The sequence below is a fragment of the Pristiophorus japonicus genome, chromosome 20 (genome assembly GCF_044704955.1).
Source record: "Pristiophorus japonicus isolate sPriJap1 chromosome 20, sPriJap1.hap1, whole genome shotgun sequence".
NCBI classification, from domain to species: domain Eukaryota; kingdom Metazoa; phylum Chordata; class Chondrichthyes; family Pristiophoridae; genus Pristiophorus; species Pristiophorus japonicus.
In genome coordinates this window covers 28,173,391-28,196,059 of record NC_091996.1, presented here as the reverse complement: position 1 = coordinate 28,196,059, position 22,669 = coordinate 28,173,391, and the positions used below count along the sequence as shown (strand labels likewise).

Sequence of the window (22,669 nt, the reverse complement as noted above, 5' to 3'; positions counted from 1 at the left end):
GAGGAATTTCTTCTCTCAGAGGGTCGTGAATCTTTGGAATTTTCTACCCGAGAGAGCGGTGGAGGCTGGGTCTTCAAATATATTTAAGGTGGAGATAGACAGACTTTTGAACAATAGGGGAGTCGAGGGTTATGGGAAGCGGGCAGGGAAGTGGAGTTTAGGCCAGGATCAGATCAGCCATGATCTTATTGAATGGTGGAGCAGACTCGAGGGGCCAAATAGCTAACTCCTGCTGCTGTTTCTTATGTTCTTATACACACTAATTTCCCTCAATCCTTAATTAAAATATAATTAAGAGTTTCAAATTTTATACACTTAGTTAAATGAACTCTTTAAAAAAAGATGACTACTCAACTTGAGATTGTACGCATCATTCTTCACAAATGTACATTGGTAGTCATGAAAAACCACTGACCAAATTATTGCAAGCAGATGTTAATATCATCTAGCCAAGTATACTGTACTAGTCACTTTCTGCAACTGAACCTGAAATAAAAGGACTTCGGGTGACAGGATCATCAATCATTAATCTATTTTCCTTATTGTGGAGTAACTGGTTTGTTGAAAACAAAATATTATTTCATCGAATAGTCTGTAAAGCAAAAATTCTCCCAACCTGTGCTGCTGTTGGAACTTCCAGAGCTTAGTGTAAACATCAAAAGTACGTCCAAAATATGACTGCCACTGCTTCTGTCCATACTGAGGTAAGTCCCTATTAAAAGACAATAATCTGTATTTATTTTAAAACCATGAACTAAATCTGCAAAAGCAATCTAGTGGGTCAAACCTAGAGGCAGAAGACAGCAGATGGAGGGAAGGTGGCAGAATGAGCAAATAAAGCAGCGATATAAAACATGGACTAGATATTTACATTGTTAAACACGTAATTCAATAAACATTTATTAATTCAATAATTTATTCGGAAACATGACAAAAAAATCCCCACATGATCTACATTAGAATTCCTTCAGTCTTGTCAGATCAATTGCAACAACTTGAATTTATATAGCGTCTTTAAAACAGTAAAATATCCCAAGGCACTTTCACAAGAGCGTTATCAATCAAAATTTGACACCGAGCCACATAAGGAGATATTAGGGCAGATGACCAAAAGCTTGGTCAAAGCTGGGCTGAGGAATGGGTGGAGTTGGGCGATATTATGGAGATGCAAGTACACAGGCTTGGTGATGGAGCCGATATATGTGGTCAGGAGCTCATCTTGGGGTCAAGTAATTGTATGTTATTCCACTAGTCAGTGTCATCTTCATTACTTGTACAACTGGTAAGGGAAGGGATGAAAGCATTAAAAGGGAGCTGAATGTCTCTTCACTGGAAAGGGAGGAGATGATTAAACTTTGTAATAAAATAGATTTGAACGCTTTGGTGGATTGTGATTCTTTCCTTGCTAAATCTGTAGCCAATTCACTTTCCCTTCAGCTGCATCTTGGCCCTTCTGATAATCACTTTCTCATTTTGAATGAAGTTGACTGGTTTCAAGTAGCTGAGGATACGTCTCACACTCTCAATACTTAATTTGTTATATTTAACTCCACGACAAAAATCCATTCACAAGTCCAAAATGGAGAGGAGCAACAGAATTTTTACATATTACTAGAGAAAGAGAGACTGGTCCAGTTGGATAAAAACTAATGCAAGACCAGACGCAATCCCTCATTATTCGGAGATTTCACTGCTGGTATGCTGTGTAGCAGGATGTTATGCAATACAGCCAGGTTTTCCATGAGTCAAAATTAAGCACGTGGATAGTTTCACAATGATGGAATGTAAGTAAACAGTGATTAGAGCACTTGTGTGTAAAACTATGATATAATGGAGCGAGATCCTATCCTCTTAAAAAGGACAATTACCAAAAATTAAGAAAATTGTAGTCATTGTGTTTGCAAGTAACTGAAAATGCTTTCTGGAAAGCATATATTTTTGAGGAGCACTGGGTTCTCTTGGTTGTTTGAGGGCTGAACGGCTGCTCTGAGTGTAGTGTAGAAAGACAAATATTGCAGCTGATTGAAATTCATTGGCCACTGTGACAATTAAAAATATAGTTTACTTAGTGAAACACGTAACAATCACAGGATTCCTCGATTACTTTTAATGGTAATGCTAGAAGTATTAGCTAAATTCCAGCATTTTATTTCTATCACGCGTATGATTGAAATATTTATGATGGGTCTGAAGTGCATTTCAAATGGTACAAGGAATGCCGAAAGAGCAAGTTGTGCCACAAATATTCTTTATTTTTATTTATAATGGAGACTGAGGAAGGGAGGATTTTTATCACCTTTAGTATTTACCAGTAATCCTGAGAATATAGCCGATTTCAGTGAAGTGAAGCATCTGGGGAATGCCCATCATTGCATGGACAAGGAGGTAGATGAATTGTAGCGGACAAGGCATAGCAACTGAAGCCAAGGCTGATTGACACCCTCTCACACCAACAACGCAGCATTGGAAAGGTACAACCACGCGCACGTGTCCATTTAGTGGAAAGAATAAACAGGTGCTTAAATCATGCTTACAGTCCCTGAGCAAATTAGCAAAGATTATAGTGGTCTGCTACATACGGCACAAATTTGTCCTGCATGAAGGTCTGACCATGGAACTGGAGAGCCCTGACCGGGATGTCCCTGGGTGGAGGCACCCGGTGGAAGGCATACTGACAGCAGGCAGCTGGTGGATAAGGTGTCAGGACAAAGATAACCATTCCAGCTCTCACCATTCCCCCTGGAGTTCCACCAGCAGAATGGAGGTGGATCAGGAAGTTTGGAAATGTCACCATGGAATTACCCCCCATGTTGGCACAAAGGAGGGCAGGCAAGATTAAAACTTAAAGCAAAGGAACTTTTATTCAGTGAAAAAAAAGTCACCAAACTCAAAGTAATCACAGACGAGAACACAAAAACTAAGCTCTCATCAGGAAGAATCAATAAAAAAGGTAGCTCAGGGTCACTGCCAGTTTTGTCCATGCCACCTAGTCTATTTTGCGGGGAGTCCTTGCAGTCCCCAGCAGCCATTTTCTCTTCCCACAGTCCAAAAGGGTCTGGTCTCCAAAGTTCTGCGCTCATTTTTTGTTTTCTTCCAGAGACATTACTGTGGAAAAATGCATATACAAAACACTTAATTACTTTTTACTGCATTTTACAAAAAAGTTTTAAAATGTTTTTTTTAATGTTGGTATCTTTTTAAAATTGATTTTGAGTCCTTTCAGAAGTTGCAGGCCACTCACCTTCCAGTGCCCTATCAGTTATGACATCTATTTTCAGCTGTAGTGCCATGTGGTTGGACTGTGAGATAACCCATTGGACATGCCATCCACAAGGTCCTCGATTAGTCAGTGACTTCACTGCACCATTATCGGATCAACGTTCACATTATATTTGCGTTGCAAATTGCTGGATGTTAATGGTGAGTTTAAGATTCCAATTAATAATATTTGCTGCCAAAACCGCTAATGCAGCAATTTCAGGTGCACTGCATATACGAGCAACAACTGTCAAAAGAGTAGGGATAATTATTTTTTTTAAAACTGAGGTGAATTAAAGCTTGCATTAGTAATACAGGTATAACATCCCAAAACCGGAAATCTCGGGACTGTGGCCATTCTGGTTTTTGAGTTTTTCAGGATTTCGGAGAAGAAATCTGACGTCCAGAATCCGGAAACCCCAGGGCCGAGTTTCGGGTATTTCCGGATTTTGGAGAAGAAATCTGACATCCAGAATCCGGAAACCCTTCGGCCGACTTTCGTGTATTTCCGGATTTCAGAGCATTATATCAGATGGTCCGAATCCGGCAACCGAGGCCAGGCCGCGCCGGTTTGCGTATTTTTTTGGATTCATATTTGGAAAAAGGTCTGTACACAGCTTAAAAGTTTGGTTTTCGGGAAATATTTCTTGATTCCGGACAACGACTCTTGCAATCTGTGCAGTGTCCGGTTTTCGGACAATTCCGGTTTTTAGAACTCCGGATTTCGGACATTCTACCCGTACAGGTGCTACAAAAGCATTATTTTTTTTTTTAAAAAGGCATAGAAATACTAAAAATGCATTTTTTTTTAGTAACAGTGGGATATTGTAGAAGTGATTGCAAGACCACTTCAGTTCAGTTAGAATTCAGAAACCAATTCAAGATCACATTTGCCCTTGGGGGGAAGTAACAGGTAAAATTTGATTTGAGGACAATGAAATGGATGAGCCAAATAAAAATTTGCATCTGCTTTACTTCCAAAGACAATACTATGGTTCGAATAGTATCAGATAGTCATGTTACTAAAATTGCATCAATACAAATAAAGTGCAGAAATGGAGTTCCTAAACTGGCTGTAATTTTCTTGGTTCGACCAGGAGATTGTGGGGTTTGGGAATAGGGGTCAGTGGTGTATGTGACAAGCTTGATGGGCCCCGATTATTTGTTTTCCACCCTTTTACTTATGTTCATCAAGATGGAAAACACCGAACTAGTTATGATATTTTGGCCATACAATAATGCTATTGAAATTCATCAACTAATATTACAACGTTCGAATGGCTTCAAAGAATCTCAAATTTGAAACTGGCCAATTCAATATGGTGGTTGTTATAAGCCGATTGATTCGGTCTGTTGTTTGTATCATTAGTTTCATCGATAACTCACAGGAGGGCATGAAGAATCTGGCAACCCACCTGCTTGAATCAACGAGCTCATTAGGAAGAGACAACTTCACAGATGGACTTTACCTGGTCGAGTCGAAAAAAATCTGGTGCACATCCATCACCTGGGTGCTGCTCAATGTCCACCAGCAAAGATCGGACCATCTGTGTTAGCCAATAATGGTGCCAGTCACCTACCCAAAGTGGCAAGAGCCTCCACAATACAATCTTCAAACAGGAAGTACGTGATGAATGGCATCCCTCATCAAAATGCCTTGATCCTGGGTCCCCACCAGCCTTCGCACCATTGGAACGTGACTCTGTGCTGCCCAATATGAAAACTTGGCAGTTACAACAACATATACCCTGAATGCTTAAGAACCTTGGTCCATAAATCTGTAATTGGTCATTAATCTGCACCCATTTCATCCTTGAAGGTCAAATTCCAGCAGTATGGCACCAAGGAAGTATCATTGGCTTATTTAAGGAAGCACAATTAGTAACAAACTACTGACCAATCTCCATCCTGAGTGTTTTCTATAAGATGCTCGAGCAATTTGTCCTCCAGCGCACATCGCCAGTAGTTAATGCTGCACTGAACCCTGATCAAGCTGGTTTCTGGCTGCAGCACCTGACAAGTACTTGCCCTAACCACCTTCATTGAAAATGACTTTCAGAAAAACCTTAAAACTGGTGTTGCCTTCCTTAATCGAACAACAGACTTGTCTTCCAAAAATATTGAGCGCCCATACTGATGCACCAGCTTGATTGAATTACTGCTATGGGGTCCACCTTTCAGAGTACATATGGCCAACCGCATTGGTTCATGGAGATACCAAATCAACAACCTCCCCTCTGGGATTGGTTCAAGCACCAGTCCCTTAAATCTGTACTTAATGACCTGCCTTTGATCAGATAGCAAAAATTCATCGATGATGACAATAATGTTCTGCTACTCAAGCTAATGACTTTTTCACACTGAAAAGGGATATAGACCGGTTAAGTGAGTGGGCAAGAACGTGGCAGATGAAATATAATGGAGACATATGAAGTTATCCACAATGGTAGGAAAAATAGAAAAGCAGAATATTTTTTTCAAATGGAGAGACTGGGAAATGTTGGTATTCAGAGGGATCTGGGTTTCCTTGTACACGAATCACTGAAGGTTATTAACATGCAAGTAATTAGGAAAGCAAATGGTATGTTGACCTTTATTACAATGGGATTAGAGTACAAGAGTAAAGAGTATTACTGCAATTACATAGACCTTGGTGAGACAACACCTGGCATGCTGTGTACAGTTTTGGTCTCCTTACCCAAGGAAGGATATACCTGTATTTGCCTTCGAGGGAGTGCAATGAAGGTTCACTGGATTGATTCCTGGGATTTGGGAGGGTGGTGGGGAATTGACCCACGCAGAGAGATTGAGGAAACTAGGCCTATATTCCCTAGAGTTTAAAAGAATGACAGGTGATCTCATTGAAAGATATAAAATTCTTAAGGGGCTTGACAGGGTCGATGCTGGGAGGATGTTTCAGTGGGGGGGGCGGAACGACAGCCCTGCACCGAAATCAGTGCCGGCAGCTTCGCGCATGCGCAGTGGCATCGGGTCCGGTGTTCGCGCATGCGCAGTAGCGCCAAAACTTGCAGCAGTATCCTGCCTGTGTTGCTGTTTGTATGCAAATTAAGATGCCGCGTTCGGTCTCCCCCACCCGATATGAAGGCCAGCCAGCAGTTCTCTCCCCCCCATCCCCCTGCCCCCCCCCCTCCAACGATGCCGCATTTGGTCACTCTGCTTTGCATGCCACCCTCCTCCCCAGCTCAGGCTGAAGGGCATGCCAGTACGTGCCGAGCCCAGCCAGCCCCTCCTCCCCTCAGCCTCCCGATGAGCCTTTGCCGCCCACCTCTTTCCCCAGCCAAATGGCCTCCCGTACAGACCGGCCCGCTGCCTTCGCCGGGCGAGTTCAAGTCAAGGTAGGATTTACTACAATTCTTTATTTCTTATTCAATTGTTTACCTGAGTTCTTTATTTTTAATGAGTTATTTAAACTTTTATTTGCAATGTTTGGTGCTTGGGTGCAAGTCCTTACTTAGCTGCGCCGATTTCTTAATTGCCCATTCAGTTTAAGGTAGGATTTGATGCAGTACTTTTGTGTGTTACTTTAATTATTTACTTCACTTCTTATTATTTTTTATTGAATTGTTATTACTGCTTGTGCTTTGTTTGGTGCTTGGTGGTGCTTTAAATGTAGTTACTTGCGCTGATTCTTTAACTGTAAGTAAGTCTTTCTGTGCGGACAAAAGTGGACACATACGCTGCCTTAAGTTAGTTTAGTACAACTTTTTTCTGGCGGCTGGGAACGGCCCCTTTTGGAAAAAAAAACTGACCTAACAAAAAACCTAACTAACTCACTTACACTAGCGCAAATTAAATGGCCATATTTGCAACTTAAGATACACCAGAAAAATCAAGTTACACCAAAAAAAACTTGCATCAATTTTTTTGGAGTAAGTTGTTTTTCTGGCGTAAGTTAGAAAATGCCATTTTCCCCAAAAAATTTGCTCCAGAGTACATCAGTTAGGTACGATTTTTTTTTAGGTCATTTTTTTTCCCAAAAGGGGGCATTCCCAGACACTTGCATCAGTTTTGGCCATTTATGGCACTTTGGCCAGAAAAACGTACTCCAGATCCACTTAGGTCAGCGTATGTGGCCAGTTCTGAAAAACCTTGCAGGCAGTTAAGAAAAAGCAGCGCACATTCAACAGACGTTAGGGATAGGAGAGGGAAGGGAACTGGAGAGGACCTCAACATACAAGCAGTAAACATTAAGGAAAAGCTCAAACCAAATACAATTTTAAAAAAATAAGTAAATCCTACCTCATCTTTAAAGTCTGCCCGGGAAAGGCAGCCAGCCAGCCTGTGTGTGAGGCCATTTGGCCTCGGATAGGGGAGAGAAGACGCACCAGACAAGTTGCAGCTGCTAGAGCTGCAGCACGTTTAATCGTCGTGGGGTGGGGGGGAGAAAAGAGAGCCCGCCGAGCCACCCGAGAAGCTGCTGGAGGTGTGGGTGTGAAAGAGAGCCCGCCGAGCCACCCGAGAAGGTCTGCCCGGGAAAGGCAGCGGGCCGGCCTGCGTGTGAGGCCATTTGGCCTGGGATAGGGGAGGGAAGTTGCAGCTGCTGGAGCCAAGTTTTCTTTCTATCTCTGTCTATTGCGCATGCACGCGCGGCAATGTTTTCGGCGTGGGCGTTTGGCCCTGCCCCCCACTTCAACATCGACGTCACGCGAGGACTCTGGGGACTGCACGCAGTGGCCAGGATGGGGCAGGGTTTTGCCAGCGCCGTTTCCAGCGCGCAAAGTCGGTGTGCTTGAGGTCAGTGCGCCGACAAAACTTGTTGAGGAAAATCTAGCCCAAAGAAACCACACTCACTAATGGCATGAAACTCATGGAGGAGTACAGCCTGAAATAGCAGCTTCAACCAACTATCACAAAGATGATTTTCTCGGTCTTTCATTTGTACAATGCTAGTACCTTCATGTACTCACTGCCATCTTAAAATGGTTAACTCCTCAAACATGATCCCCACACCCAGTCGACTTCGACGTCATCTTCGACCGGTTGCTAACTTATAACAACCATTTACTGAAAAATGTAAAGTCAAAGCCCGAAATAACCTAATTGCTAAACTTGCTGGCTCTACCTGGGAAGCAAATGCCTCAATTTTATGCTCATCTTGTCTTGTACTTTGTTACTCAGTTGCAGAATATTACAATCCCATTTGGACTTGCAGATGGATACTCAATTCCTCGCTACAATTCACCCTGGGCTCCCTCCCATAATTACCAGTCTTTAGCAGTATAGTTCCTTCAGATCTTTGGTTTTCAGGTGCAGTGAATAGACGGAGACAAAACCATATTGCCAACTCACTCAGATTTGTTCTATCCACCAACAGCACAGCTCTCTTCAAGACACTCAATATGGTCAACCCAATCACAATATCATCCCCAAGCCTATAGAACATCAACCAGGTTTCAATTGGCCACATCATAGCAGAGCACTTCTAAACCACTTCCGAACTGGACGAGAATAGTCCACCTCAAATCTTCAGATATGGGGCCTTAGTGAAGATGATAAATGCCCTTGCGAACCAATGTGAAGCACATCCCAGTTGGCTGAATCGTGCCCAATAATTAAAGTATGTGATGGCCTATGTGCTTTGCATGCTGGTGATGACAATGCTGTAATAAGATGGTTGGAATTATATGCCAAGTCTGCATACACTAAATAATACTGTGGTAAAATCTATCAAAATTCAGTACATTCTATTTTAGAATTTGCAATTTAAAAAAGTGATTTTGTTTTGGATCCTCATTTATTAATAATGCTTCCCATCAGAGAACCATCAACGGCACAGAAAATGTCTCGAACGATGTGGAAAGAATATTTCATTATGTTGCAGTAACTTTACAATAATAATTGGTAAATTTTAATAGTTGCATACATCAAATGTGCCAAGTTTTCGTGATTAACAAAAATAGAGTTCCAGCACTAATAAATGCCTTAGCCTGTCAAATTGCTGGTTAGCAGCTAAATATACTTAAGTAAATTATGTCTGCCTTTTACAAAACTTCAGTATTTTGTATCTGCAGCAAATTGCTCTGCTTGTCTGCTCATTAATCAAACCAATAACTTTTTAAAAAGCACTATCCTAAACTTCAAAAGCAAAAGCACAAAGTTTGTTTGTCTGAAACGCAGCCAAATGATGATAACGTACAATTCAAAATAATTGCATGTTAATGTGCAAAAGTAATTGAGGTAATTTCTGAGAATTTGGCAGTCATTACAGACAACTAGCTTATGGTGCCAGGTTTAAAACTTGAACATTGTGTAGGTACATGTGGTGTTTCTTACAAAGCAATACATACCACTGACACAGACTGCTTTTCAAAATTCAAACGACTAAATACTAATTTGTTGATTTGATATTTTTTAAATGTTGTTTGAAAATATAGCTCTTGCCTTCTCCAAGCTTTCAAGGTTCAATCCTTTGTGTTGAGTATTTAATAAATAACCAATAATACCTTTGGTTAACAAAAATCTATAAATCTCCAATTTAAAATTAACAATTGATCTAGTACCAATTGCCATTCGCAGAAGAGTGCTAGACTTCTACCACCCTTTGCATGTAGAAGTGTTTCCGAGCTTCAGTCCTGAAAGATCTGGTTCCAAGAACAAAAGAAATAGGAGCAGTAGGCCATTTGACCCCCTCGAGCCTGCTGCGTCATTTAATAAGATCAAGGCTGATCTGATCTGATCTGATCTTGGGCTCCGCTCCATTTCCTTGCCCGCTCCCCATAACCCTGCCCCCTTATCGTTCAAAAATCTGTCTATCTCCGCCTTAAATATATTCAATGACTCCACCTCCACAGCTCTCTGGGCCAGAGAATTCCATAGATTTACAACCCTCAGAAAAGAAATTCCTCCTCATCCCAGTTTTAAAGGCGGCCCCTTATTCTTAAACTATGCCCCCTATTTGTAGATTTCCTCACAAGTGGCAACATCCTCTCTGCATCTACCCTGTCAAGCCCCCTCATAATCATACATGTTTCAATAAGATCACCTCTTTCTTCTAAACTCCAATGAGTATAGGCGCAATCTTTCTTCGTAAGTTAACCTCTTCATCTCAGAAATCAACCTAGTGAACCTTCTCTGAACTGCCGCCAATGCAAGTATATCCCTCCTTAAATAAGGAGACCAAAACTGTACGCAGCACTATAGGTGTGGTCTCACGAATACCCTGTGCAGCTGTAGCAGGACTCCCTGCGTTTATACTTGCAAGGCCAACATTCCATTTGCCTTCCTGATTACTTGCTGTACCTGCAAACTAACTGTGTTTCTCCCCAAAGACTCCCCAAAAAGCAGAAATTGTTTCTATCTACTCTATCAGTTCCCCTTAATATCTTGAAAACTTCAATCAAATCACCCCTTAACCTTCTAAATTTCAGGGAATACAACTCTAGTTTATGTAATCTCTTCTCTTAATATAACCCTTGGAGTCCAGGTATATTTCTGGTAAATCTACGCTGCACTCCCTCCAAGGCCAATATATCCTTCCTACGGTGTGGTGCCTAGAACTGCTCGCTATACTCCAGGCGTGGTCTAACCAGGGCTTTGTACAGCTGTAGCATAGCCTCTACCCACTTGCATTCTAGTCTTCTAGATATAAAGGTCAGCCTTCCGTTAGCCTTTTTGATTATTTTCTGTACCTGTCCATGACATTTTAATGATCTTTGTACATGGACCCCCAAACGTCTCTTTGGACCTCCACTGTTTCTAGCTTTCCACCATTTAGAAAGTACTCGGATCTATCCTTTTTAGGTCCAGTGGATGACCTCACATTTGCCTACAATGAAATCCATTTGCCACAGTTTTGCCCATTCACTTAATCTATTAATATCTTTTTGTAATTTTATGCTTCCATCTGCACTGCTTACAATGCTGCCTATCTTTGTATCTTGCATACTTGACGATCCGATCATCTACGTCGTTAATAAATAGGTGAATAGTGGGGGACCCAACGCAGTTCCTTGCGGGACACCACTGGTCACATCCTGTCAATTAGAGTACCTGCCCATTATCCTTACCATCCGCTCAGCTAATTTCCGAACCAGGTCAATAATTTGCCCTCAATTCCTGGAGCTTCAACTTTAGCTAACAGTCTCTTGGCCTCAATTTTCCCCAAATAAGAAAAATGCCTTTAACTTACCTGGACGCCTGTTTTTTTTTGGCCCCTCCGCGCTGAAAATAAAAATGCATATAGTTTCCTTACCATATGCGCGCCCTCTGGCGCCAGCACTACGCGATCCAACTCTGCAGGGCAGAGCCTCCAACGTGCGCTGAAATGGCACAGCGCATGCGAGGGGGGGGAGGGGGGGGAAATACCCATTTGCACACGTGCAGTAGAAAGTATTAAAAAAAACAGCACGTGTGGAGACTGTGTGGATCACCATCGAGAATCCATTGGTGGCAGAGGTAGATCAGCAGGTAGGAAATACAGCTTCGTTCACGAGATGACTGCAATGGAAGGGCGCAGAGAAGGTGAAAGGGCCAGGGACGGAGAAGGGCAAACCGTAAGGTCGAAGAGATTTCACAGGGATGAAACCGAGCGCTTGGTAGACTTAATCGAGAGTAGATGGGGGAGTTCTTGCGAACAAGGGGAGCTTCGGAAAAAATAAGCTTAAACCATCTACATTTGCAAAAGCTTGGGACCAGGTCGCAGTCGAGTTTAATGGAATATCCATGACCCCGAGAACCGGTGCGCAGCTGAAAAAGTGGCAGGACCTCAGACAAGCAGTGACTGTAAATAATACGATAAACTTACATTTATTTGGGCTTTAAAATATATGCATATTTATGCACTGCAATAACATATGTAAATCTGAAACGTGTGCGTGTGTGCGTTCAGAAGGATCCCCTCTTAAAAAGTTCCATTTGCATCTTTGCAGTCACAGATCAACCAAGAACGGTCACAAACTGGAGGTGGTCCGCCAAGTAGGCTGCAACTAACAGCCATGGAACAGAGGATAGTGTCAATGATTAAATGCCACAGGAGAAGACCAACAATCAATGCGGAAGCTGGGCCCAGTTTTGCATTAGAGGGTAAACCCTGCAAATTGCAGAGTCTGGGTTGGCTAATTGTTAAGTCACGCATGTGCTTCCTACACTTCTCCTTCCTCAATGCTGCTAATCAAGCATCTATCTTTTGTTTCGCAGAGGTTGAGCATCAGGAGACAGAAGGTGCATTAGAAGTTGAAGAAAATGTTCAAGAAAACGCTACGCTAGATATTCCAACTCAGGACAATGATGGGCAGCAAGAAGTCATAAACGATGAGATGGTTACCCTGGATTTGGAGGTGCTGAACCTGAGGATTCCAAGCCCTTTCATGAGCGAATCAAGCGAGGACTTTTCCAGGAGTGATGTCTGAGGCTGCGGGTACAAGTGTGTTGCAGCAAGCCAAAGGAGGGCGAATTCCAGACCTGATGCAGAAACACTGGACTCTGAGAACATAGGACATCTTGTGGGGATGAGCGGGGAGATCGAACAATCTCGATTGCTCCTGGAAGCCTTTGGTGGGGTGAGGGCAGAGTTGGGGGGACTGTCATTACAGGTTGAAAGACTTTTGGGACAGTTGAATGAGGTAGTATCGGCAATAGGGGGGCTCACCCAGTTGTCCTTAATGCGAGGAGCACTTCCCACTCTGCACCAATTTCAAGGGTTGATCCTGAGGATGAGGTTGGTGTGCTGATTCTTCATTTTTGGACCTTTTTAATGTTTTCTTTCAACTATTTGGATTATTTTGGGCCGTGAGGACATCGATAGAAAAAGGCAAAGATTTTATTATTTTTAGCCATCATTCTTTTTTCATTGTAGGAGCATCAATATGGGCAAGTTTTTATTTATTTTTTATACCTGCTTATAGTTAAAATTTGGTCCCTACATTACCTAAGAGTTTAATTTAAGCTAAATGGAAGTCCCTTCAGCCAGGGATAGCAATGAGCAGCGCAGATTCTCCAACGTCAGGGAAGGGTTATTCCTACGGTGTTTCTAGAGTCTCTGTGCCAGTTTTTTAAATTTTGTAGGTGGGGAAAGTTTCCCTTATGTAAAGAAATGGCACGGAATCTTCTTTTACAGGTACACCAGCGTCAGAATGTTTTGCGTCAAACATTCTGGCGCTGGTAGTAGACGCCGGCGCCCCAACATTGAGGAATTTTTGGACTTGGCTTTGGCGCTGAAAAATTCACTGCCGCCGAAAAAACGGTGCCTAGTGATAGGCAAAATTGGGGCTCTTATGAGGGACTTTATCAAATACCTTTTGGAAATCCATATAACTAACATCCAGAGACATTCCCCTGTCTACTACTTTACAAGGCATGATCTCCCTTTTACAAATCCATGCTGGCTCTCTGATCAGCTCAAAATTTCAGGTGCTCAGTCACTCTATCCTTAATGATAGACTCTAGTAATTTCCTGACAACAGATGTTAGGCTAACTGGTGATAATTCCCTGCTCATCGTTCTTAAGTAGCCAAGTGGCATGCACGATTTTCCAAACCAGAAAGGAATGGTTCCCCTTTGGGAGATTATAGTTAGGGCAACTGCAATATTCTCACCTACTTCCTTTAAAATCCCGGGATGGAAATCATGTGGTCCTCAGGATTTGTCGCTCTTCAATGCCATTATTTGCTTCATAACTGTAACAGAGCCTACAAGGGAGCAAGCTATCTTAGATCTGGTCCTGTGTAATGAGACAGGAAAAATAAACGATCTCCTAGTAAAAGATCCTCTCGGAATGAGTGATCACAGTATGGTTGAATTTGTAATACAGATTGATTGAGAGTGAGGAAGGTGTGTCAGAAACGAGCGTACTATGCTTAAACAAAGGGGACGACAGTGGGATGAGGGCAGAGTTGGCTAAAGTAGACTGGAAACACAGACTAAACGGTGGCACAATTGGAACAGTGGAGCACTTTTAAGGAGCTCTTTCATAGTGCTCAACAAAAATATATTCCAGTGAAAAAGAACGGCGGTAAGAGAAGGGATAACCAGCCGTGGATAACCAAGGAAATAAAGGAGAGTATCAAATCAAAGACCAATGCGTATAAGGTGGCCACGGTTAGTGGGAAACTAGAGGATTGGGAAAATTTTAAACAACAGCAAAGAATGACTAAAAAAGCAATAAAGAAAGGAAAGATAGATTACGAAGGTAAACTTACGCAAAACATAAAAACAGATAGTAAAAGCTTTTACAGATATATAAAACGGAAAAGAGTGACTAAAGTAAATGTTGGTCCCTTAGAAGATGAGAAGGGGGATTTAATAATGGGAAATGTGGAAATGGCTGAGACCTTAAACAATTATTTTGCTTCAGTCTTCACAGTGGAAGACACAAAAACCATGCCAAAAATTGCTGGTCACAGGAATGTGGGAAGGGAGGACCTTGAGACAATCACTATCACTAGGGGGGTAGTGCTGGACAGGCTAATGGGACTCAAGGTAAATAAGTCCCCTGGTCCTGATGAAATGCATCCCAGGGTATTAAAAGAGATGACGGAAGTTATAGCAGATGCATTCGTTATAATCTACCAAAATTCTCTGGACTCTGGGGATGTACCAGCGGATTGGAAAGCAGCTAATGTAACGCCTCGGTTTTAAAAAAGGGGGCAGACAAAAGGCAGGTAACTATAGGCCGGTTAGTTTAACATCTGTAGTGGGGAAAATGCTTGAAACTATTAAGGAAGAAATAGCGGGACATCTAGATAGGAATAATGCAATCAAGCAGACGCAGCATGGATTCATGAAGGGGAAATCATGTTTAACTAATTTACTGGAATTCTTTGAGGATATAACGAGCATGGTGGATAGAGGTGTACCGATGGATGTGGTGCATTTAGATTTCCAAAAGGCAATCGATAAGGTGCCACACAAAAGATTACTGCAGAAGATAGAGGTACTCGGAGTCAGAGGGTCCTTTTCGGGTTGGAAATCGGTGGTTAGTGGTGTGCCACAGGGATCGGTGCTGGGACCACAACTGTTTACAATATACATAGATGACCTGGAAGAGGGGACAGAGTGTGGTGTAACAAAATTTGCAGATGACACCAAGATTAGTGGGAAAGCGGGTTGTGTAGAGGACTCAGAGAGGCTGCAAAGAGATTTAGATAGGTTAAGCGAATGGGCTAAGGTTTGGCAGATGGAATACAATGTCGGAAAGTGTGAGGTCATCCACCTTGGAGAAAAAAAAACAGTAAAAGGGATTATTATTTGAATTGGGAGAAATTACAATATGCTGAGGTGCAGAGGGACCTGGGGGTCCTTGTGCATGAAACTCTTGGAGTCTACCTGCAAAACATAAAACATTAAGCCGTGCCACCCGACCTGGGTGACACACCAGACATTTACAAGGCCCTTTTTTTCCTTTTTTTTTGGGCACTAAAATCACAATTTTTCCCCAGTGCCCTCTATAAAAGGGAAGGGGACACTAAAAGCACCGGTAATTAAAACAAATTAAACTTTAAAACGTAAAATCAAATTAAAATTTGGTTGCCGGGCGTGATGATGCACTCCAGTCCCTCCGGTGCCCACCTCTCGCGGAAGGCCGCGAGCGTACCGGTGGACACCGCGTGCTCCATCTCCAAGGACACCCTGGACCAGATGTAAGAGCGGAAGAGAGGCAGGCAGTCAGGTTGAACGACCCCCTCGACCGCCCGCTGCCTGGACCGGCTGATGGCACCCTTGGCCGTGCCCAGGAGCAGTCCTACGAGGAGGCCCTCGGACCTACCCGCTCCCCTCCGCACAGGGTGCCCAAAGATCAGGAGAGTGGGACTGAAGTGCAGCCAGAATTTCAGGAGCAGCCCCTTCAAATAATGGAACAGGGGCTGCAACCTCGTGCATTCAATAAAAACATGGAACACGGACTCCTCCAGACCGCAGAAATTGCAGGCGGCTTGGGAGTCCATGAACTGGCTTAAAAATTTATTGCACGGCACTGCTCCGTGCACCACCCTCCAGGCCAAGTCCCCGACAAATAGTGGGAGGACCCCTGCGTAGAGTGCCCTCCATCGGGGACCCCCGCCTCCTCCGGACGGCAGGATGGTACGCCATGGCGTGTCCAGACGGCAGGCGAGGATGGCAAAGTTGAGAGTGTGCAGGAGCAGCCCGTACAGGAAACCCCTCCAAAAAGTTAGTTTGCAGGTGCAGCAGGTAATCAGGAAGGTGAATGGAATGTTGGCCTTCATTGCGAGAGGGATGGAGTACAAAAGCAGGGAGGTCCTGCTGCAACTGTACAGGGTATTGGTGAGGCCGCACCTGGAGTACTGCGTGCAGTTTTAGCCACCTTACTTAAGGAAGGATATACTAGCCTTGGAGGGGGTACAGAGACGATTCACTAGGCTGATTCCGGAGATGAGGGGGTTACCTTATGATGATAGATTGAGTAGACTGGGTCTTTACTCGTTGGGAGTTCAGAAGGATGAGTGGTGATCTTTTAGAAACATTTAAAATCGAAAGAGATAGACAAGATAGAGGCAGAGAGGTTGTTTCCACTGGTCGGGGAGACTAGAACTAGGGGGCACAGTCTCAAAATACAGGGGAGCCAATTTAAAACCGAGTTGAGAAGGAATTTCTTCTCCCAGAGGGTTGTGAATCTGTGGAATTCTCTGCCCAAGGAAGCAGTTGAGGCTAGCTCATTGAATGTAATCAAGTCACAGATAGATAGATTTTTAACCAATAAGGGAATTAAAGGTTACGGGGAGAGGGCGGATAAGTGGAGCTGAGTCCACGGCCAGATCAGCCGTGATCTTATTGAATGGCGGAGCAGGCTCGAGGGGCTAGATGGCCTACTCCTGTTCCTAATTCTTATGACTGTTATTTGGCTTATGTTAATTTTGGTGAGTCCACATCCCTGATTCAAAATTAGTTTTCTTGGGCTGTCTAGCATGCTATCCTCTTCCTCTACTGTAAATACTGATGCAAAGTAATTATTCAACATGTCCGTCATTTCCTTATTTTCATATCAATTTAAGAGGCCCACATTGCTCCTAACCACCCTCTTTTTCCAAATATAATAGTAAAAATTGTGCTGATTTTGATATCCCTTGCAAGTTTCTTTTCATACTCCTTTTTGTAGCTCTTGCGAGCTGTTTTGTCATCTTTTGTTGTTCTCTGTATCTCTCCCAGTTGCCAGGATTTGTGCTAGTTATTGCATTTTTGTATGGTTTTTCTTTTAGCTTTATCTTGTCTCCTACCTCTTTAGTCCATGGCTGCTTTTTTTGGCTCCATAGGGGTACAAACTGGTACTGTATTACATTCAATTCTTTTTTGAACATTGATCTTCTGTCATTTTACTCAACAGATTTGCCCAATTTACTGTGGACTGTCTCCGCATTGAAGTCAGCCTTTCATCATCATCGGCAGTCCCTTGGAATCGAGGAAGACTTGCTTCCACTCTTAAAAATAAGTCCTTAGGTGGCTGAACAGTCAGATACGAGAACCACAGTCCCTTCCACGTTGTTTCCGAATGGAAGCAGTAATTTTTATTAATAATAAAAGCATGAATGGACCACTTGGGGGAAAGATTGCCTCTAGTCACTATGTGTTCATAACTTAATATAGAAAAAATTCCGGGGTACGTCTGAAGAAACTGTGGCCTAGAAATGAATGACCGCCACAAAAGCTGCCGGTGCCACTGTGGTCGGGTGTTAACAGCCGCCGTAAATGGTGGTGCTGGCAGGACTGAAAGTAATTAACATTAGCCCAGCGCTTAACTCATCATGCAACACCGTCCTGGTAGCGTTAGGCCAGACAGGAGACCCTAATGTAGCGTGGCCAAAGCACCATTGCAGCCTGAACAGCCTCTCAAAGCAATTTCAACAACAACTTTTATTTATATAGCATCTTTAACATAGTAAAACGTCCCCAGGCGCTGCACAGTAATGTCCAAACAAAACTGACATCGAGCCACACGAGGAGAAATTAGGGCAGATGACCAAAAGCTTGGTCAAAGGAGGAGGTTTTAAGGAGCATCTGAAAGGAGGAAGGAGAAAGAGCTTATGTCCTCGGCAGCTGAAGGCACAGCCATCAACAGTTGAGCGATTAAAATCAGGGATGTCAAGAGGCCAGAACTAGAGAACCACAGATATCTTGGCGGGGTTGTGGGGATGGAGGGGATAGTAGAGATAGGGAGGGGCGAGACCATGAAGGGATTTGAAAACAAGAATGAGAATTTTAAAATTTCAGAAAGCATCGTCGGTTTCTTAAAGGGGCAGTGCCTGCTGAAATAAAAAAGTAACAATATGCAGTTTTCAGTTCTTACAGCTCAACGGCCTTCTGGAAAAAAAAAAATCAACATTACAAAGAATTTCCAAATGGGAGTCTTCAGCTCTTAAAGCTGAATGCCCTTCTGCGCCTAAAAAAAAGAGAAGGCTGCTTCAGCACCAACACAAAAGGCTCAGTAAGCCAGGGAAGGGGCACCCAGGGTCTCGCACACAGCACTCCAGCTTTGTGCAAGGGGTCAACACTGCAAGAGAGGTTCTCTACCCACGGGGGCAGGAGGCTCTCCAGCGAGAATGATGTTGGACCACACCAGGGCCATTTTTGCCAGCAGTGTCACCCCCAAGACCTAGCTCCAGTGCCAAAGAAGCTTCATGACGTCAGACCAGTGGTCAAAGTCAGTGAATATATCTTCAAAAGCCGTCACCTACCAACTGCAGCACTAGCCTCACACACTTCTCAATGTATGACGGAGCTGTCTGGTTGCTTCCTTCTCTTCCAGGTCCTCCTCTTCTCCGTCCTCCTTCCATCTGCGAGTGGATGCTATCAATTTGAAATGAAAGCATAAAATTATGGAAATATTCAGGTCAGGCAGCATCTCGATGAGAGATGTGAACTCTGTTTCTCTACACAGCTGCTGCCTGACCTGCTGAGTATTTCCAGCATTTTTGGTCTTCTCAGAGGGCTTTCTGCATGACCCGAGGCCTTGCAAGTGTCCTGCAGCACTCCATACACAGACATTTATTCTAAAAAACGTGGGCACCAAGCCATTACTTCAATAAAATATAAAAAATGCAAACTTATCTGCAAGATGTGTCCCCCTTTAAAAGGTGTTCAGTCTGCTGAACGCTGGGTTTGCATACAGAGCTTAGTGCTGAACTTAGCGCGACGGTCAAAGTTCAATGATGTGTCGTTAAGTTGCGTTGCAAACCGATTAATGTCACCCTCTCTTCATTGACATTTTCAGGGCCAGCACTGCTATTGGCAGCGCTAAGTCCCGCGCCACAGAAGGGCACTAGAGTGGCGGTCACCATTTTTCCACCAGGGTCGCGCCGATAACTCCTGGTGGCAAATGGCTCAATTATTTTAAAGGGCATCTTTTAGGATTTTGCAAGCGATACTAGATTGGATGCAATTTTTCTGCAGTCTGCAATGTCACCAAGTGATGAGAAATCTCTCCCCCACAGTTGATTCCTACCCCCAAAAGAAATGCACAAATTTATCATAATAGTGTTGCCTAGAAGCATACCAAATGATTTCTTACATGTTTTATATGTTTTACATGCTTGTTTATAAAGCATATAAACCATGTTTTATATGCTCGCTGTGGGCTCCATTATCATACAAAATTATTTTACAAGACGGTTCTTCCAGAATTAGACAATTAAGCACTTGCAGCACACATTAAGCACGTAACCCATCACCAAGCAAGCAATGTATTAAAATATTACTTGCCTTTTTAGAAGGGGATACTTATATAAAACTGTTTTCACACCACTGTGGGTTTGCGTGCACTATCCTTGCATAAATGGAGGGAAACCTACACCCAAGGCCTCTGCCTACTAACTTCTGAAAGCAGCCATGGGTGACAACTTGCTTTGGTGACACTCTAATTTGCCCATCCTGCCTGTAGAGACATGCAGGAGATCCAGGCAGAGATCAGAAATCTTACCACTCTGCACAGCCATAAGCAGGTTCCGGCATAACTTACTAATGTACCTCCAACATTTGCTAAAAAGATTTGTCATTCAAATGCAATGTTCAGATATTTAAGTCCAAAGAGTCAATTTTCATTACCATACAAATGAAATGAGATAAATATCTTGCAACATACCTCATTAAATTTTTACAAACATGACCAAAATAGATGACAACAAAGATTCAGGTCTAAAAGAGCTTGGTAAATAAAGGTTCAAAGTTAGACTATGAATGGAGAAAAAGAATCAATGATATTTCTTCCCTCAGCGCATTACCAAAAAATGGCACCTAAATTGACTGAAAACAATGCAGCTGACCAAGCCTTTTAATTTTTTTTTTTTAAAGTTATTGGCTTTTCTCTGCCTTTGTCTGTCACTGTATACATCATGTGGGCATTATTACTGCCTCCAAAGATGGGAAATTAATGGGCTGTGGCATGAAATTAAATCCTGTCTGATGATAGCCCATCAGCTAAATGACCTTGTATTTCTCATCAGGCAAGAATGTCTTTGTGATGAATTCACTGTATTACTCCGTCCACATCCAGCCATTTTCTTGCATTTCTATTTTGTCTCGTGCCATTATACTGAAGAAACCGGACAAGGTCCACTCAATCCAGCTGTGTCTTTTTAAAAAAAAGATGCTCAATTTTCGTTATGATCAACAACTCACATTTTGTCACCGTTTTCTGACTTTCGCTAACTTTCCAGAATAATCAAACAGTGATGTCAAAGTACTGTCCGATTGGAAAGCCGTTTAATGGTTACTGTGGCAACTATATCCTTGTAAGTACAAACTTGAATTGCTTTTGAAGCTTCAAACTTTGCTTATTTTCAAGAATTTAGTTTACACACAAATCTACTTCAGAGTTAGTCCTCTTATTTAAAAGTTAAAATTGTGTAAAAAGAGAGATTGTTTTACATTAAATACACCTAATGTACTTCACGCCTCCATCTGGGCTTTATTTTACAAATTATTTTTATGCCCCAAGCCTTAACTTGCAACATTCTTGGAACCAACTCCATAAAACAAATTCATATTTTGCAAGCTTTAGGGTCCTTAAAAATCAAACACTCGAATAATTTCCATCTCACTGACATTCCAATCTTACGTAAGCCACATAATCACACCAACTTCTTTTTATTTTAGAATAGAAATACTATGACATTCAAGTTCAAGAACAAGTTTCCCCAGGAGTTGGTCTGTTTTCTTTGGAGCAACTAGATTTTTTTGGAGTAGCTTAAAAATCGCAATTCTCCCCATTTAAGTTGCTCCAGTGTAAGTGAGTTAGTTGGGTTTTTTTTAAAACCAGTTTTTTTTTTTCCCCAAAAGGGGGCGTTACCAGCCACTTACGCCTGTTTTGGCCATTTAAGGAAGTTTAGCCAGCTAAAACTTACTCCAAACTAAGTTAGGCCAGAGTACGTGGCCACTTTTGTACATTCTGAAAAACCCCGCGGTGAATTAAGAGATCAGCGCAGGTAGCCTCCAAATGTGTGTTATGATAGGAATGCTAGTTTTTTTTTAAAATCCCAAGCAGCGAGACTGGACAGGGCGTCAGCGCTATCAGCCTGATTAAACGGAATATATTTTTAGTAATGATAGATATTAAAGTACTGGAAAATCTTTGATTATTTTCTCTCTCCCTCCCGGATCAAAGCTCTTCCTCTTCCCACCGCCACCGCTCGCCCCCCCCCCCCCAAAAAACTCTTCCCCTCCCCCAATCAAAACTCTTTCCTCCTCCCCTCCCCCCATCAGCGCAGGAAGGCAGCGGACAGCCCGTGCGGCAGGCCACTCGATCTGAGATAGGGGCGGCGAGCGTCGGCCTCTCCCACACAGCCTGCATCTCACACACTCAGATTCTGGGGGCTAGGAGCTACTGTGCGCGCATGTGCAGAGGTCCCGGCACCATTTGCAGCACCGGGACCTTGCTCCACCCACAAATCCAGTTGCCACACTATGCCACCATGGAGGAGAGGCTGGGGAGCAGCCAAACTCGACCCGAAGATATTTGGCGCCCTTTGGAGTTCGACAAAAGCGGCGCACCTCTGGTGAGTGCGGCAGAAATCTGTACTGGCCAAATTTGGGCTCTATGTAACTGAAATGTAGCCACTGAAGAAGGTTGTTTGTTCAGGTTCAAAATCGGACTAATGTACTCCACTGGTTCACAGTTTGAGAATGAAGGACGGGAGGGGTTTTTGGGTGGGGTGGGGTCCAATGGCTCTTTCATCAAAGCTGGAATCTCATATCCTTGTGACAATGGCAAAATGTAATGTAGTCAGAAATGCTCGGCTTTCATTAGGCCTGGCAATTTTAGCCTTTTGATGATTTAAAGGAAATGGTAGCATCATGGTTAAGCTACTGAACTTGTAATACAAAGGTCTGGACTAATGATCCGGAGACATGCGTTCAAATCCCACCACAGCAACTGGTGAATTTAAATTCAGTTAATTAAATAAAACTGGAATAAAAAGCTAGTATCAGAAATGGTGACCATGAAACTACC

At 42.9% G+C, this 22,669-nt stretch overlaps 1 protein-coding gene across 3 annotated transcripts in view; it reads right to left on the bottom strand.

Annotated features, from left to right (window-relative positions):
- The window catches only part of scai (suppressor of cancer cell invasion), a 223,721-nt gene that overhangs the window by 103,443 nt on the left and 97,609 nt on the right, over positions 1-22,669 (bottom strand). Inside the window, exons 1-2 of one of the 3 annotated variants that reach the window (XM_070862673.1) lie at positions 7,519-7,932; positions 617-712 (exon numbers count right to left, since the gene is read on the bottom strand). In XM_070862673.1, the coding sequence (XP_070718774.1) occupies positions 617-712; positions 7,519-7,574 (152 nt within the window). In that variant the 5' untranslated portion in view covers positions 7,575-7,932. Of the gene's footprint in view, positions 1-616; positions 731-7,518; positions 7,933-22,669 lie in introns of those variants that run through there. The other 2 variants (XM_070862672.1, XM_070862671.1) reach the window with 2 other exon arrangements.